This window comes from Uloborus diversus, chromosome 3, assembly GCF_026930045.1.
Source record: "Uloborus diversus isolate 005 chromosome 3, Udiv.v.3.1, whole genome shotgun sequence".
Lineage (NCBI taxonomy): Eukaryota > Metazoa > Arthropoda > Arachnida > Araneae > Uloboridae > Uloborus > Uloborus diversus.
Window position 1 is genome coordinate 28,136,188 of NC_072733.1, and position 19,224 is coordinate 28,155,411.

General features: G+C 31.0%; 1 protein-coding gene across 1 annotated transcript in view; it reads right to left on the reverse strand.

The window, feature by feature from the left end:
* LOC129218606 (protein CNPPD1-like) overlaps positions 1-18,539 on the reverse strand; it is a 39,668-nt gene extending 21,129 nt beyond the window's left edge. Inside the window, exons 1-5 of the mRNA XM_054852926.1 lie at positions 18,217-18,539; positions 11,678-11,780; positions 11,515-11,599; positions 3,125-3,245; positions 2,854-2,979 (exon numbers count right to left, since the gene is read on the reverse strand). Coding sequence (XP_054708901.1) covers positions 2,854-2,979; positions 3,125-3,245; positions 11,515-11,599; positions 11,678-11,780; positions 18,217-18,381 — 600 coding nt within the window. The 5' untranslated portion in view covers positions 18,382-18,539. The remainder of the gene's footprint in view (positions 1-2,853; positions 2,980-3,124; positions 3,246-11,514; positions 11,600-11,677; positions 11,781-18,216) is intronic.
* Between the last annotated feature and the right edge of the window lie 685 nt (positions 18,540-19,224).

Below are 19,224 nucleotides of genomic sequence, written 5' to 3' on the forward strand. Positions count from 1 at the left end.
TCTAAATATTTTTTATGTTCAGTACTCTGCATAAAAATACAAACTATGAGAATAAACGCTGTAAGATAAGTTAACTTTCCTCCACCAAAGCTTCATTTGCTACTTTTCTTATTCACATTTTAAATGTACAGTCAACTCCTACTACAACGCGATTCGACTTGCACGAAATGGCTATAATGCGAATTTTTCAGGAACAACGAATTTTAGATCTAACGTGAGTTTTTTGTCCACAACACGAGGTCTTTTGGAAGGAAACATCGGCTTCATCATAAGCTACTAAATATTGATTTTGTGAATGTTATTACATCCCTTTAAGCATCACTGATAGCGAAAAATTCCACAGCAAACTTGTCTACGCATTGCGTTGTTAGTGCACCAACTAACTACTCAGCAACTTTCATTTATTCATTTTTTTCATTCTAAATGTTAAAGTTGATGAAATATAATGGCACCTTCATCTTAAGTTTGTGAAGATGGGAAGAAAAAAAAAAGTTTCTGATTAAGAAAAAAAAAGTTTCTGATTAAGAAAAAAAAAGCCAAGATTCTTGATATGCTTGAATAGCTACAAAACGCCGACGGTAGCAGGACAATAAGTATGACTGAGTCTTCCATACGCAAATTAAAAGTCAAAACAAAAATATATCCGTAAAAGTTCAGAACTTAGTTTCAATATTGAAGCTTGCATTGCAGTCTTGTAAAGTAAATATTATGAGAATGGAAACTGCTCTTGTATTCTGGGAAAAAAAAGAGATCAGTAAGAGGGGCTGTTGCCAAAAATTGAAATGTGAAAAAAGAAACGGCAAAGCAACCATATTTAAAAATGTATCAGGAAAGAATAACTGTATCTGATCAAGGAACATTATCTTATGGAGCATGGAGGATGACCATTATCTTCAATTTTTAACTCACAAATATTGTTACTATATCTACTGTACAGCACTATTATAGTGCAGAATTTTATTATTACTACATACTATGTGAACTGTGTAAGGTCTATCTCTTCCAATGATCATTTTGTGCATCTTTAGTATTTAATGTAGAATAAAACAGTTTTGTATTTTTTAAATACAGTAAAAATTCAGTTATTTATGTAAGAAAATGTAGTGTAAAGTTGAGGAATAATTTAAAGCAATTTGAGGGATGCTCATAAGTGTCTGAATGAATTTGGCATGCTTCTAAAAAAATGTATACATATATTTTTCCACAATGCGAAATTTCGACTTACGCGAGGAGTCTTGGAACGCATCCCTCGCGTAAGTCAAGACTAGACTGTATACACAAAACAGAATTAGTGTATCAATTCAAATAATTCTTTTGTATATTTTCATTCGATATATGTGTGTGTGTACACACACACATACTATTTTTGAAAAGCTGAAAATATCTGTCAAAAATTTGATTTGATACAGTTAATAAAAATCACATCTTACTCAAAATTAATGGTTGATTAATAATTTGCCTAATTTAAATAATCTTTGGTGTTTGAACAATGAATACTATTGGTGAATTTTTGTAATAGTAAAAGTTTTATGAAAATTTCTGTTAAAAAGAAAAAAAAATCCAAGATTTCTACGAAAATATATCCGTTAAATACATTTTAATTTGTACAAAATCAATTTTTCCATTTTTCCAAAAAAAAAAAAAAAAACAGAATATAACTAAATTTTTTAGTCCCTGCCTTGATAACTACGCTAAGTTAATTAAATAGGTAACACAATTAATAAAGAGTAGGAAACTACAATTATAAGATGCAAGCTGAACTGTTGTTCTACTGCAAGTGAACCTCGCCGGTGTGCACAGTGATGTCAAATCAGCAATCACGTTGATTTGTTGGGGTTTTTTTTCGCAACTTTTTAGAGTTAACTTTAAACCTTTTTCACAGAGATCGTTTAATTAAAAATAGGTATTGTTTTTCATGTATTTTTCTGATCTACATTGTGGAGCTAAAAACTAAAAGCGCGCAAATAGCTCATTGTTAAAAATTAGCAAGATTTGGAGTAAACTATGAAGATGATCACCTAGGATATCAGCTTATTTCTCAAGTTTTTGCCGCTCAGAAAGTGCTGTAGATTGGAATAAAGGGAAATCAGATAGAGCAATGTCAGGCAAATACGCTCCAGCAATTGTCAACAGAGAAGGAGTGCTTTTGAAACATGAACAAGCAATACCACACTGCTCAAAATGAACCTTAAAATAAATTAATGCATTTTGGTAGGTTGCCTCACTTTTATACTTAAACCACAACAGACTACCTGATGCTATGTAACAACAGACATGAAAATTTGGCTGATATCCAAAATGTCATCTCCAGATATTTTGCCCGAGAAAAGATAGATCGCCGATAGATTTTTATGGATATGGGATTGAAAATTGGAACACTGCAAGGCAAAAGGTAGTTGATAACCAAGGAAATTACATCATTAATTAAAATCAAAAATTAAATTGTTCCGAAAAAAAAACCATTACTTTGCAACCCCCCTAACTATTTTTATAACTTTGTAAACATAAGTAATATGTTTCGGAAATAGTGAAATCTTTAAATGATTTAAGTAAACAGTAAGGGTTTACGAGGAATAATTGCTGTGAAAATATAGATTGTGGCATTAAAGAACAAATTTTTCACTAATTAAAGAGTGGAAAGACATAGATAGAGGTAATACCTTATTGACTGCTTTTATTAAGTACATTATTCAAAATGATTTAGCTATCAGGGATATATCTTTAAAAAGCAAGCAAATAATACATTTTTTAGTTTTAATACTTGTTAATAAAGAATATCTAATAAAACATTGATTTCATTAATCATACTTTTTGCATCATTAAATTTTTGTAGGTCGTATAAAAAAACCTTACAATTGCTGCAAGGAAATCCCGCTCCAAGTTGTTTAACTCTTTAACTTCAAAATTCAAATATTCAGCCCACAGTTGGTTCGTCACAATATCTTCTTCATTCTCAAACAGAAATTTAGAAGCTACCAACTAAGATAAGAACAGATAATCAGTTTGTAAAGCACATTTTATGGTAAAACAAAAATATTGTTTTAATTTTAGAAACGTATGCACAAAATATTTAATGTGTATAGAATATGACATTGTTCAAATTTCATATTGATTTTTTTTTTACCATTGTTACAACAAAAAGGCCAGAAGGAGAAACAGTTTCCAGATATTCACTATTTTTTAACTGAAGTCGTTCAAGATAAATCATAGCCACAATCATCGCATAAGGTGATATTTTTGCTGATCTGAAAAGAAAGAAAAATCTATGAAATTTTCATCAAAAGGTATAATTAAGCATTAAAACTTTGAGTAAAACATGTAAGATTATTAAGATTAGGAAACTGAATTTTATGAATAATAAACTGATGCCTAACTACTAACCTGGCAAAAGTAAAACTCGAAATAAAACACAATCAACGTGATTATACGTAAAAGAGAGCGTGTTGACGATATATATTTTATCAAACACTTCCTAATTATAATCAGGGGTCTGGCCAGAGGAAATTTGGGTTTGTTAACGGACGCTTCACAAAAATCCGATCAACCAAAACGGACCTTTCACAAAATAACAATCAACCAAAACGGACCTTTCACAAAATGCTGATTAACAAAACCGGATCTTTCTCAGATTGTTTATTGAAAAAGCAAATTTGAAATCAAAATAACGCATATTTCCATGTATAAAATGGGTAATTTTTGGAACCTTTTTAAAAGCTAAATTAGAGGAATCGGCTAATACAAAATCTGCTAATCTTGCAAAAAATAAATAAATAAATAAATAAATAAATTTTAAAAATAAGGCACTCTTTTTATGCTCCTGCAAACAATAAATAACTACTACTGTCAAATAAATATAATGCTTGTTGTTTTTTCTTCAAAAGAAATTAACAGCTGAAAGTCAGTTTGGTTTTAAATAATTTTGCTTGTTTGTTTTATCATGGATATTTTGCAGGGGTGTTGTTCTAAACTTCCTTGAAAAGGCATCGTGTAAGCACTTTTCTCTCCCTCATGATTTAATAAACAATAATAACAACATACAGCCAAATGGACTTAGAACTGCAAACGGAGAGTAGGGGTGGGGAAAATGTGATCGCTTTAGATAAGGTTACCAACTTCAAACTTATCGCCACTTACTGTCTATCGTTTAACATTTTTGTGACTTGATTAGAAAATATTCTCATTTTACCAGCTTTGCAATACTTGCTTTTTTATGGTGAGATGTTTAACTTATTTTGGGAGAAAATTATATGGTTTTGATGTTTCGATGCTAACAAGGATGATCAACTTTAAATAAACTCTTTTATTTATCTCTTTTTCTTTAGATGCCTAGATTTTCAAAAATGCAATCTTTTTACATCCAACATGAGAATTATATTTTATTCTTTTTCAAAGTTAACTTCGCTTTATTAGGATTCAAATAAATGAAAAGTCTCTATTTATGTTACAAAGTCTATTTCAAGTTTTTAAAGACAAATTCCATTTTCTTTTATGAGTCAAAAATTAAAATGCAGAATCGATGGTTTATTTTCTTTTTGCTTCAACTGTATCCACAGATATTAATGACATGTTTATCATAGGACTCTAAAATGCAATTTTAAAATAATTTTGTCAAAAATTTTTCTTTTACAAGCCGTTTTTATACTTTTGATGCCTTCACTTTGAGGATTCCGATCTCTTTGCATCCGCTATGGGAATTTTTCAAATTTTTGATGTTTAGTATGCTTTGTTAAGAGAGTTAAACGAATAAAATTTCTTTCTATTTTCATTAAAGTCAGAGTTTATAAGTTTTAAACGAAATTCTTCTTTTACAGGGTGGCGACAGGAACTGTGAAAAAAAGTTCCCTGACTTTTCCCTGATTTCCCTGATTAAGTTCACCAAAATTCCCTGATTTACGTTACCAATGATAATGGTTTTCTTTCTTTACTCTACTTGAAATCCATTGTATGTTTGTATAAAATAAAGTATTTTAAACGTTTTAAGTTGTGCAAAGTTGTTGAACTACAGATATGTGTTTAAAAAATGCTACTTTTTTTAATAAAATGGTTAAAAAATAATATCAAGTCAATTTTTTTTGGGAAAAAAACCCTACAAAACAGTATATTAATTTTTTCTACATGGAAAGATTATAGAAAATTTAAAAAAAAAATACTTTACTTCCAGAAACCACTTAGCATAAGAATTTTAAGAAACTATTAAAATTACTCTTAAAAACATATGTGTATTTCTGATAGAACTAAAAAGTAATTGAAATTATTTTGAACTAAGTTTTCAAACAGTATAATAATTGTTGCAAGAATAACAAGTAATAGTGAAAGAATAGAAGTAATGTAGTTATTCTTATATAACTAATTGACATATTTATGCAAAACAGATGAAACCATTTGACATCCATTCATAGGGAGCTTTTCTCTAATCAAGAACATAGGTTTTAATGAATGAATACAGCATTTTAACAATAAAAAAATAAAGATATTTACTTAAGTACACAAGTTAACTCTATTTCAAATGATTTCAGTACGTAACGAAAAAAAATCTTAGATTGCTTTTGTAACAAACAACTTTGAAATGCAAGAAAAAAAAGAAGAAGAAAAAAGCAATTAGTTAATTTCAAAATATATAAAAGAAGAATACAACTTGGTTATAAAATTAAAGAATCACTTCAGTCTGAAGAAAAGAAAACCTTTATAATTTGCGGCGACAACAAATAGTAAAATGGCAAAAAGCAAAGTTTTTTTAATTGAAAGTTCAATTTTAGCAATTAAATTAAAAACGCGAAGAAGTAATAACTTTTAAGCTTTTATAGTATTAATTCAAAAACCAAAGATTTCTTCTTGAAATCGTGATTACAGTATGCTAATTACTTCGAGACAATGGAATAAAGGCAAAGGAGCTAAGGCATTAATGAAGGTTTCCTCTTTGCCTGTATGGTTGTTTATTTTACGTAGCATTGAAAGCGTAAAAGGAAATTTCAAGCTAGGTAAAATAAACAACCTAACAGACACAGAAGCAATCTTAGGAAGTCATCCTGTGGTTAATAAGTAAGATTCAGTACTTTGATGTGGGGGAAAAAAGATGCACAAATATGCGGCAGTGTATAATCGCACCTCATTAATTTTACTTTTTGTTTGAACAGATAATTGGCGGAAAATGCATAGGGAATTAGAGTACTAAATTTTGTAAAGCAAAAAAAAAAAAAAAAAAATTTCTTCATAAAATAAAATTTCCCTGATTTTTTGTAATTTTTTCAAAATTCCCTGATATTTCCCTGACTTTTCCCTGATTCATAAAGTCCCCTGACTTTTCCCTGATCTCCCTGATTTCCCTGATCTGTCGCCACCCTGTTTTAGAGTGTCTTGGATCAAAGTTAAATGCTGAACCCCTGCTTCATTTTTTTTTTTTTTTACAATTATTGCTGTACATAACATTTCAAATATAATTTAACACAATGTAGAATGATAGATAAATATTGATACACTAGGGATGCCCCCCCCCCCCAATACTAGGAAAACACTCAAGAATGATATTCTAAACAGAAAGAAGGAAAACACTCAACTTTAAGTTTCAATGATGCAGTTTGTGCCATCTCAAAATTCTAAAACTTTGTTTTTACATTTTTTTTTTTTGCAAAATTATTTGATTTTTCACATAAAAGACCCTGTAAAAAATCCTTTACAGACCCTTGATACACTCCCCTCTTACATTTTGTAAAAATTTAAAAGGTAGCCTGTGTGTGTATATATATATTAGGGTGGGTCTTATTTTTGAAGATGTTATTTTTTCATGAGGCACCCTCTCATTTTGTTCTTTTGGATGAAAAAAAAATCATATACCTTAAAAATAAAAATTGAATAAAATTTAGAGGTTGCTACCATTGCTGCAAAATTTGAAATCTAACTTTTTTTTGCATTGATTGTTATAATATTTATTTATGTTATCTTTTTGTCATTAATTTTAATTACTAATAAATTAGATTGTTACTGACTTTGAAATTATTTCATATTTTATTAAATCATGTTAATTAACTGCAGCTACAATCAATTCTCAACCTCTTAGCTAACTGTTGGTTCGCAACTCAAAGAAACACAAGTTGTCAGTTAAGAACTCAAAAAGAAAATTAAAAGAGTTCTATTTCAATAATCAAAAAAAAAAAAAAAAAATATTGGAATCCATCATTAGATGATTTGCTTGACCTTGCTCTTGCTGATGATACTTTACGCAAGATTTCACTTCCAGGTGAGAAATTATTTCTAACTGAAAGAAAACTAGGAGGACAAGGCGAAATTGGTAACCAATAAATATCTATTTAAAAAGGCAATAGAACTTGTGTGAAAAGAAGAAATTTTGAAAGAAAGAAAATCATGAAGAATCTGAATCATCTGTAGTGAAATTATTTTTTTTAGCCTCTGTTGTAACTGAATGTACTTTCACTCTTTCTCAGGGTTCATACCCTTTAGGCAGAAAAAAATTCAAGCACTTTTCAAGTACTTTTCAAGGTAAAAAATTTTGTTTTCAAGGCAATATCATAAATTTGTACTAAAAATATTGTATGCAGATTTCATTTACTACAAACACATAGAAATAAGGCAATAATACAAAAAAGTATAGGAAAGCAAAATTGCTTTTTCTACAACGAGAGACGCTTTGATGAAAGATCTACTGCGTTGAAAGTTTTTCTGAAAATGTTTGAAAAGTTTGGTCATAAAGAGAAGCAGATACCAAGAGGTTTAATTTTGAGGTTTTTCAAAGGTTGCAGCAGTCAGAGGTATGTATATTTTCTAGAATCAGCAAATTAATACTTAAAAAAAAAAAAAAAAAACCTTTCATAAGTGCTTTTAAATTTTATGGGAAGAAACTAAAATACCCAAGTTCAATGGCATTGCCAGAGAGGAGTTTTTGAAGTCACTCCCCCCCCCCCCCCCCGGGTTTCAACATTTATTTCCAATATCTATACAGTGGTTTATTACAATATAAGGGCGGTTAGGACAAAAACACTACCCAGAAAGTTATTTCAGTTTTCACTATTAAGTTCTAAAAATATTAGGTTTGCAAATCATTTATAAGTATGCAAAATCAATTATTCGTATGTATTTATTAGCTGTTCAGACAATAAGGCAATTCAACTGTCCTCGAGTAAATTTAAAAATTAGGAAGTAAGAAAAGTTTATGAAAGTCCACAGTCCAGTCTCTACACCTCAAAATATACAAAAGCAGCTTAAGCAGTGATAAATACTCTGAATGCAAACTTGAGCCTATTCAGCTTTCATTGATTAACTTGCAATAGACAATAAATGTGCAAGTTCAGATTTATAGAGCCATATTTCGAAATTGAAAAGATTCACAAGAAGTTGACATATATTATGACAAAAGTAGTTTTATTTTGGGAAAAAATGGGTTATTGTTGAAATTAGAATTTAAATTTAGAAAGGCAATAATATTCAGGTGATTTGTGAGTTCATAAAAAATTACCTGAAAGTTTCAAAGAGCAAAATGGGGCGAGGGGGGGGGGGGATAATTTTTAAAACTAAGACCCCTATTACTTGAGTATACATATGTACAACAACAACTTTTGCTATGCATACAATTCATAAAATAGTTTATTAAGTCAAAATATTTTCCATAGAAATACCATGCCCAGTGCTGTTGATAACCAGCAACAGGCACTGGGCCTAGCTAGGCTTGTACTGGTCAATTTATTAGTTCCAAATGAAGATGAATGACCCTCCTTAAGCTATCTACCCCTTTGCTGATTAAAGCCTCTTTCGATAAGCTCCAAGTACCCACAACCTTAATAAAGTAGTAATTTTGAACATTTGAGGAAAAGGGGAAAATTGGAGATATAGAGAGGTAAAAGCATAAAAACGAACACTACTGGATTTCAAGTGAATAATCATAACACAACCACCCCTGTTATACACCTTATTTATTTTAGCAAACATAAAAAAATGATGTACTTATAAATAAAATTATATAAATCAACTTTATATTTAAAATACAAACTTTAAGTTAATTTGTTAGGTGCTCAACTGCTGAAATTTAAATTAAAAAAAAAAAATCTGCTATGACCAAAAATTAGGTAAAGATAATCATTCAAAATTGCAAAAATAAATTAGCAAATAATTAAACAAGACCAAGGTAATAAATTCTTTAACTCTTTAGTTATTAAAATAAAAAATAAAATAAGCTAATCTGATGTAGCAGTGTCAAAATAACTACTAATTGCCAAAAATATTTACAAAATGCAAAAGGATTGAAATCTCAAACAAGGGAAGCAAATTTTCGCGAATTAAGTTTAATGTTGTCATGTTTCCCATAAAATAAACTTATATTTTACTGAAATTAAACATAAAATATGCTAATCTACGGTAGCAAATATGAAAATAACATCCGATTAGTGAATATATTTAAATATTTGCAAGATGCAAAAAGATTGAAATTTCAAACACGAGAAGCAATTTTTCGCAAAGTCTGAGTTCGTTCGACGTGGCATGTTTCCCATTAAAGTAAATTTGTTTTTTTATTAAAATTAAACAAAAAATATACTAATCTAAGGTAGCATATGCGAAACTAACATTTGATTAGCCAAAATATTTAAATATTTGCAGGATGCAAAAAGATTGAAATTTCAAACACAAGAGCAATTTTCCGCGAAACCCGAGTAAGGTCAATGTTGTCATGGTTTCCAAATTAATTTCTTTGTTAATTAATGAAATTAAACAAAAAATAAACTAATCTAAGGTACCATATGTCAAAATATCTTTCGGTTGTAAAAAACATCAAAATATTTACAAGATGCAAAAGGATTGAAATCCCAAACACGGAAGCAATTTTTCGCGATGTTGCATACTGAACACATGTTCAGAAAATTGCATTGGTGAAATACTTTTTTAAAACTTCTAAGCACAATTGGTTGATTTTTTGGGAGAATTTAAGCACTAAGAAACTTTTTCAAGGTTTTAAAACTTTTTCAAGGTTTTCAAGCACTTGAAAATGAACTTTTTTTTTTCAAGCACTTTTCAAGGTTTTTCAAGGGCGTACGAACCCTGCTTTCTGAAGAACAAGAATTTGCAATAAAGTTTATCTAGATTTGGTCTTTTGTTGTTGAAAAGCATTTTCACTCACAAGAAGGAAACTGTTGCTTCAAGTAATTTTATTTGATCTATGTGTCATTTCTGAAGAGACAAACTTCAAATTGATCTCTTTCTTAAAGAAACCTAAAAAAACAACTCCTCCAAAGAAACACTGTACAGCAGATGTTGTAGAACTAAAACCAAAGGAAAGAAAATAGAGGCTTTCATTATTAATATTCAGATTTTTCACCATAAAGGTCTTTTCATCAAGTTTGTTTGAAAATATATTATAAAATAGTTTGGATGATGAGTTGCAATCAGAAAAAGGCTTGTATATTTCACATTACTAGAAAAAAAGGGGGAAAATTACAATATTGGTGAATGTAAAAGACTGAATTTGTAAACCAATGATAATGAATGGCGTAGTGGAACTTTTGCATGATTTTTGTTTGACATTATTATACAACATAGCAATCATGAAATGCTTATTATTTTTTTGTATGTATAGGAAATAAGTATTTGAGTTGTGTTTCTACTCTAACCAACCCAATTTCATGTTGGTGTCAAATATTGCAATAGAAAATTGAGAATATATTTTATTTTATTTTTTCACAATGAACATAATTTTAATCGCTGGTAGCAACCTCTAAATTTTGTTCAAATTCTATGAGTGGGTATTTTTTCATCAAAAGGAAGCAATTAAAGGGGTGCCCCATTAGAAATTAAAATTTTTTTCAAAAAGTGCATTATAAGATGCACTCTAATATATATACGCTATATATATATACCGTATATATATATAGAGAGAAAGAGATAGATATACAGATATATGTGTGTTTGGCTATCAAAAATTGAAGTTGTGACCAAGTTTTTGACGTTAGTAGCCACTGTCTAACCAAAGAAAAATACCAGGCTACACCATCTTTTCCGGTTTCAAACTTTTGATATATACCATAACTTGCCCCTCAACAGATGGTGAGATGATGTTTGTCACAAGTGCTCTATGGGAAAAGAGTAAAAAATAGTCTTTCAAGGTTTTTATAAAGTAGGACATTAAAATAAGGACTTATATAAAAGGAAAAACTTGTAAGAATGCATACTAACTCTGATTTAGTCAAAAATACATTTTTATTTAAATAAGTCATTTAAATAAAAAGTATATCACCTCTCAATCTCGAGATAATTGTATCAGGTCCCCAAAGTAAGTTTGTATCAAGGTTTTGCAGTATAATGTGTGTGTGTTATACCGCTTCTATAGTCCAAATTTAGTTTTGAAGCCTAAAAGAAGTTATAACTTCTCTTTATAAGTCAGAGAAAATTATAAAGTGTGCTTACATTCTGGAATATGAAGTGTTTGATGAAAAGCTGTGAATGAAAATATGTTACAATAAAATATCCTAAACTACAATACACTGAACTAAAAACACTTTTACCAATAAAACTTACTCCGAAATTGAAGAAACATAATCCATATCCAATATATCAATTCCATAATTTGGTGCAGCCTTTGAAAACAGTTCCAGTGCCAATCCTATAAAAGCAAAGTAATAACATAAGTTTCATTTCATGAAAAAATAATGATAAGCTAAAAACAAGAAATATTACAAACCTGTAAGAGCTATAGGAGGATGGTCAGGAAAGTCATCATCTAATTTTCCAGCATATAATGTCTTTTGCAACCTTTCACTCATTAGCACATGATCAGCAAATACCTTTATGAAAATATTTCAAACGTAAATAATCCCAATAAAAGTTATGCTTCATTCATAAAGTCAGCCCTGATTAAACAAATATCAATGGTTCTAACATGCCTTATTCGATTAAGCGGGATATTCTATTCGATTACCGTGTATACTGGTGTATAAGTAACTGTTCCAACATGCCTTATCCTATTAAGTAGGATATTCGATTACCGTATATACTGGCATATAAGTCTAGAAAATTAGTTTAAAAAATGAGGATAAAAGGTAGGGGTCAACCAGTCTTGCATAATATAGACAAACGTGCGAACTTTCTTGGCTCTGCAGAAATTTTTTTTCAAACTGCTAACGTTGATTTTTTTTAAAAAAAAATTTTTTTTAAAGGGAATTTTTAAAAAAAATCACAGAGTTTATTTCTATTAAAGCCTTTATCCAAAAGCCTTTTAAAGCACATGTGCAAAAAAAAAAAGGGTTTCTTCAGTTTGTGAAAAATAAGCAAACTATATGTTATTGCAAAAAAAAAAAAATTAAATGATTTAGAGCACTTTTATTTTTGTCTCTTTCATATTTGAACATAAATTTAATTTTTTATTCAAGGGTGAGTTAGGCAAAATAATTATTTGCAGATAATTTTCCAGTTAGGATTTGTGTTTGCAGAAAGCTTTTCATTTATCTACGTCTGGGGTCAACTTATATATGCAGAGCAGAACTTCTGAAAGATTTTCCCAGAAAAATTCTTGGAAGAAAAACACTTCAAAATGTGAAGGTTTTCTCAATTTCAGACCAACCCTTTTAAGCAGACTCTATATAAGTAAATACTTACATATTCTGGTATAATTTTAAATGGTCGGACTGTAAAATAAAGACTAAATAATCACAGTAATCGGCCAACTACATGAAAAAACCGGAAATTTCTGTAATCGCAAATTTTTCCGATAGTCATGAATTAATGCTCATTTTTTTTCAAATAATGTAATAAGGCTATAGCGCAAAATTTTATTGATAGTCATTCAAAATAAAAGCAAACAGTAACAAAAACGAAATAGCAAAATCGAACCCTTTAAAAAATTGCCATTGATGAAGGGAACCCTTTTTATGCAAATATATATATATATATATAATCGGATGTTTCTCAACATAAAAATATTCTCGTTTTTATAACATTTATGTTCAAAATTAGCAGCTAAACATTCCCAATTTTTTCAGAGTAGGGGCTCCAATTATACGTGGGTTTTCAATTTTTCCCCAATTTTCCTCCTAAAAGTAAGGGGGGTCGACTTATTAGCGAGATTGACTTATATGCGAGTATAGACAGTATACGGGGTTACAAGAAACATATCTTTTGAGGTATTTTGCTGGTACAACATTCATTATTACTACAATAAATGGAAAACAATTATTTGTTACTGAAATATTGACATGCGTTTTACCAAAATTAAATATCTAATGTTTTTATATAAATTATGAAAAAAATACACATATGTAACACATAAATGAATACATAAAAAATTTATATTTACTTAGGTTCATCTTTTCTGAGAAATACCTTTTCCTCAGTTTAATCTGCGTTTTGGATTACTTTCAAACGCCAAGTCTGGGAAATCCCTAATTCTTTCACAATATCCATCTGTCTTTTATAGTTAATTTTTGCATTCATTTTACCACGCAATCAGTCCGAAGCAGTTACGAGAAAATCAACCGATTCAGGAAAAAACCTTTCCATAATCTACAGAAACTCGTCAAAAGTCAAACCAAGTCTTACAATGTCATTGACAAATGTCTCTTTCAAGAACAAGAACTATATAACCCTGCGAACCACTTTTCTATACAGGAAGCATCAGGGGCGTAGCTAAGGGGGGAGGGTTGGGGGACAACCCCGAAACGCTTGTCTCAAAGAGAAAAGAAAAGAGAAAGAAGAAAAAAAAAATCAGAACGACATTTTTCTAAGCAACAAAGGTTAAAAATTCACTTCACTCCCCCCCCCCCCCAATGCCATTGAAAATCTGCTCCATGAGTGACCCTCAAGTATAAAGACGCCTCCCTCTGCTGCGAAAATTTTTCGATAATTGAGTGAAATTTGACACTTTGCTTCAGAAATGAGATTGATTTGTTACATTCACGTATATGTAGCCTTTCTTTGTCATTGATTCTGCAAATTGTTAAATTTGTTTAATTTTATGAGCGGCGCAGTGGGAATATTGTATACAGTCGAATCTGTATGTTTCGAATTTCACAGGAAAAAAAAATCGAGATAAAGAGTTTTGGAGATACGGGGGCTTTAGGAAACTTTATAGAAATTTGGAATATGATGGTGAAAATTTGAAATTGATACTAAAGACAATATGGGCTCTTGATTAAAATTCCTCTGAATAATTTTTGTTAGGTATTTATTCCTTTATTACATTATTAAGTGCTTTATTGCAAGTTTAAGGAATCATTTTGATAGTAAAAGAAAATTTAAGCATATCTTTTTCAAGAAAGTCTTATTTTTTTTATCCCTGATTTTTTTTTTTTTTTGATTCATCATTTGTCCTTTTGAGGTTAGCAATTGCTGCAAATCTATCTTGGCCAATATTCTACGATTTTCCTTTTTTCATCACTTGAAAAAATCTTATACTTTCTTTTCACTCCTATCATTTCGTTTTTCTTAGGAATCACAATTTTAAGAAAGAGAGCAACCAAAGAACTTCTAATCCAGATAACAGAGCGAAATGGCTTTTAATTTGAATGACGTTTAACCATGAACTTGAAGAGTTCATCTTACATGTGAAACCTCTGAATTGAATTTCACCCCTTTACTCTTCTTCCAAGAAAGTGCGCGAAACGACTGTCCTTTTGTTTAAATCTTCCTAGAAAGCCTATTTGTGGAACGCATTTCTCTCTTTTCTCCACTGCCTTCTCAAATCTTGAAGATAATTCCTCTGTTTCTGAGTTGAAGAAAATGTTTTTGTTTGCTGCTTTAAAGATCACTGGGCTTCGAATCCGAAAATGATAGCATAACCGGGATTCGAGACGATAGAGGTTTTTGTTGGTCTGGTCTTGTGTGTTTCATAGGTAATAGTCAAAACTACCTTTGCTAACCAGAATATCTATTGCAATCACATTGATTTTTCAGCCAGAATTAACTGCGTATTCTTTTGAAAACGTACAGTCTGTTTAGAATAGTACATTCTAAGTGAAAGTTGCTGCATAATGAAGCGAGCAAAACCGATGACAAGCTTTTTTAAACACAAAGAAAAAAATGAAAATGACGAAAAGGATTGTTCTAAAAAGAGAAAGTTAACGTCTCTGAAGAAAACGAAGTACAGTCTGCAAAACAGCATTAGTCCCATCTGACCCTTCTAAAGGTAATTTTATTTTAATTCAAAAGAAAAACTGCATAGCATTACATGAATAAAATGTTTAAAAACGAAATGAATCTAGATAATTTCTGTTAGCTTGGTTCCCATTAAAAAGTAGAAAATAAAAAAGACTTCTGTTTATAACACTCGAAAATTGCTGTTGCTCTCTCAAATAGATATTTATGTAAATTCTAAAGCAGTTAATAAAATTAAAAATAAAAACTTGAAAGGAGAACAGATGGTATGCAGCTTTGAGCGAATAACTTTCTACCGTCTATATTTCTTCCCTAATTTTTTTTAAATTCAAATTTTATTAACTGCTTTAGAATTAGCACAAATGTAAATACATAAAAAGAAACATATAAATATAACGATATGAAAAGCAATTTCATTCCAGAAGTCTTTTTTTATTTTATTTCATACTTTTAGTGCTAACCAAGTTAGTAAAAATAGTCTTTATAGTCTGACTACCGATGAGATTGAAAGTCAAACATCCAGTTTACAGGCGGAAATGGATGCATCTATTAGCTTTCAGGGATACCAGCATTTGCAGATGTGTGTCAGCCTCTAAATTAAGCAGTCACACTGAAATGAACGGAACATGCTCATCAGATATTTGATTTCCCCCTGATTTGGATAGACTGGCTTTTGACAACACCCCGTTGCTAGAGAATTTCACTTTAAATTAAATGGAGGGAAAAGAAAAAAAAGTTGAATTTTCCATAACATTAAAAAAATTTAAAAAAAATTTCTTTGCTTTTGTTTTGTTCAGACACAAGTGTATCGGACTTGGGGCACCCCATTCCAAAGTATTTAAGATATTTAAGATTCACCTACCTCTTATTTTTTTTAATACTAAAAAAAGTTTACACACACATATGTATATATGTATATATATATATATATATATATATAAAGAAGTAACCCCCCCCCCCCAAAAGTCGGGTCTAGCTACGCCTCTGGGAAGCATGGGAGTTCCTTGGGTCATTAGACCGGACCGGACAGGACCAGAGAGCCAATCAAAGTAACATTTCAATCCCTCCTCACTGTATGTGGTCCAGTTCTTCCAACTTTCCTAGCACCCAACCCTTGATGCATGTTACAGTCATAGATAACAGCGTTAATTATTGCTGGTCCACTGGTCCCAGACCAGTAAAACCAGTCTCGGACCACCATAAAAAAATAATTGGTGGTCCCTGGGACCACCAACCGCTATCTATTTTTGATCACACTCTGCTTAAAAAAATTCAAAATCATTTGTCTAGCCAATGTTTAGCTATTTATTAGTCAAACAGTTAGTTGACTTTTTTTACAATTAAGTTGTTTTCTTTTTCAAAAGTTTTATATAGTTTTAAATCACACATGAACATTTTACTCAGTATTTATTACGCTTGGATGGGAAAATAACGTCCTGAAACTAAGTAAAAATGATCAAATTAAATTCAAATTTTTGGTTGCCTACCGTATATTTGGCGGATTTAAATGTTTATTGCCAAACAAAAATTTTAAATCCTGAAACATTCAAGTACATTGAAAAATCCTTGTCAGTAGAAAAAAGTGCTTATCTGTTTTGGATTGTTATTTAATATTAAGTGTTCACATTGTTATTCAATATTATGTTTACCATTTTGAACAGTTAAGTATTTTATTTAATGTTTAATCAATGAGCTAAAAATGAAACAGTTATATTTAAGAAAACTTAATAAATGTAATCATCATAAAGTGTAAATAATTTTTGGTATAAACATATTTAGTGTTTAATTTAAAGCGGACCAGTGAAGTTGCTGAGGACCAGTACATATTCATGCTGACTGGTCCGAAGGACCAGTTGGATTTTTTACTGATTTCTAAAGCTGGATAAGATTACAGCTAGAAGCCAACTAAGATTACAGTCAGCCCCTTTTGTGCTTGGTTAAAAGTGACCTTTCACAAAAAAGAAACTAAAAATTCGACTTGAAATGAAGAGGTTCGCTCAAGAAACTTTGAATATGTATGCAATTAAGCAGGGTATCAATGAAAAATATTTTTCTTAAAACGAGGAAAATTAACATTAGTGCTTTAAGAATTTTTTTTTCTATAGATTAATATTTTTATAAGCAACGTATTTGATTATCCATTATCCGATTAAGTAGGGACGACTGTAGTTGCACAAGTAATCTAGAGAGGGGATTCTTAACCTCACGGGAGGCGCCTACTAAGGGGGCATAAAAGAATTTCAAAGGAGGAGTGAATGTATTCCAAAAATAGAGTAAAAAAGTAACTCTCGCTATAACTTATTCATTTTGGAAGTCAAGTGGGAATATTTTTGACACTATCATCATTTTTTAATTTTTTATCCAAATATTGTTGTGAATCTGTATTTGCAGCATAGCAGGGAATCCCAAGAGCAGGGGCACCCCAGTGGGAGGGTCCAGTGACCTACCGAAAATTTCCATATTCGTCAAATTTTATCTAACAATCCAGCAAAACTTGGAGCTCTATTTGGCAAAACTATCATTACATGACAAAATTTGGAGCTCCATTTGGCAAATTCATCTTCATTTGGTAAAATTTGGAGTTCTATTCAGCAAGTTGAGAATTTCCATTCTCCCAAAATTTTGAGTTTGGGATGCCCCGGGGAAGGGGGAGGGAAACAAATCAAGTGACATCAAATCTTGGTTGAAATAAAATATAATTTATAACAATACATTTGCATAATATAACGTGACATGTGAGAGATGGGGTAAAGTGAAGTGTGTAACTTTGTGACAAAGAAAAAGAGGATTCATATATGTTGAAAAACAAAGTGACATCACTTGTAAGGCAAGCATGATATTTAAACCCTTCACAAACATGAGATTCCTTGTCTTATGAGATCCCTTAACAAACATGATATTCCAACGCACATCCTTTGCATGATGTACAGAGGTTTCCCGACTAACGGATTTGGGACATACGCAATGTTTATATTATGATGGACACGCAAAATAAACTGAGGCTTATGCTAAAATTTAAAAAAAAAAAAAAAAAAACCCAGCTTACAAGCCATAGGAAAACCAGTGACAACTGATCATGTAGTCTGGAAACTAAGAAAAATTTTGGTTCAAAATTAAATGACAAAAGCGAACCTCTTCCAGAGCATCTTCATCCAACAAGTCATACATTTGATCTTCAGGTGAATCTCCATCTTCAATCAAAGAATCTTCAGTAACATATTTACCTTCTCTACACACGCAATTATTCGAGATTAAATCTCTCACACAAGATAACGCAGCATAACAATCAGAGCTCATTTTTAAAAAATATATATATTTTCTTAGATTTGCATCAGTTACAAAATACAGTTTTCAAGCAAATTAAATATTATGGTTCAAATATAAGTAAGCCAGCCGTCATTCCGTTTCGCACTTCGCCTAAACGTGGTACATTGAGGTGAGGTCAACTTCTCGGGAAAAAAAAAAAAAAAAGAATGAAAACAGCTCTGCTTTGCACGGTTGCGTTCGAAGAACCTCACCGGTCTACCGGTAAGTAACCGGTACAAACCGCAGCGTTCTATCATCTATCGGTTACCTCACCGGTTACCATTTTAAGCTGTTGATTGGTGGATTGGAGCACGTGATCATTAGCTGTCACGTAACTAACTAGCCGAGCGCTACCGGTGAGGCTCGTCGAACGTAAGTCATGATTGCAAATGTCACCATAGGTGGCAGTAGTTAATGTAGTTTGCATCCCCGTAGGCTATGCCAGTGTTTACGACAACAGTGGTACAACTAGATAGTATGAATGCAGGAAGAGCAGAATTAAACTGCGTAGTTCAGAGGAAATTTTCAGGTTTTTATTAAGTCAGTTGTTGATGTCTTTGAATAAGAGGATATTTCGGGTATATTTAAATCGGTCAACCGGTCCGCCCGCTATCACCGGCGAACTATATATTAAATCTTGGGTACTTGTAGAGCAACCGATCGACCCAAAATGAGAAGATTGGGCGCCGAGAACATTGGGTGCCGAGCATTTTGGGTGCCGGAAAGCGAATTTTGAAACCCTCTCAATTACAGTGCATTGGCAAAACGAGAAATAAAAGCGTGCGCGTTCTATTGAAAAGCATGGTAACCTGGATACATTAAAGCAACCCCAGC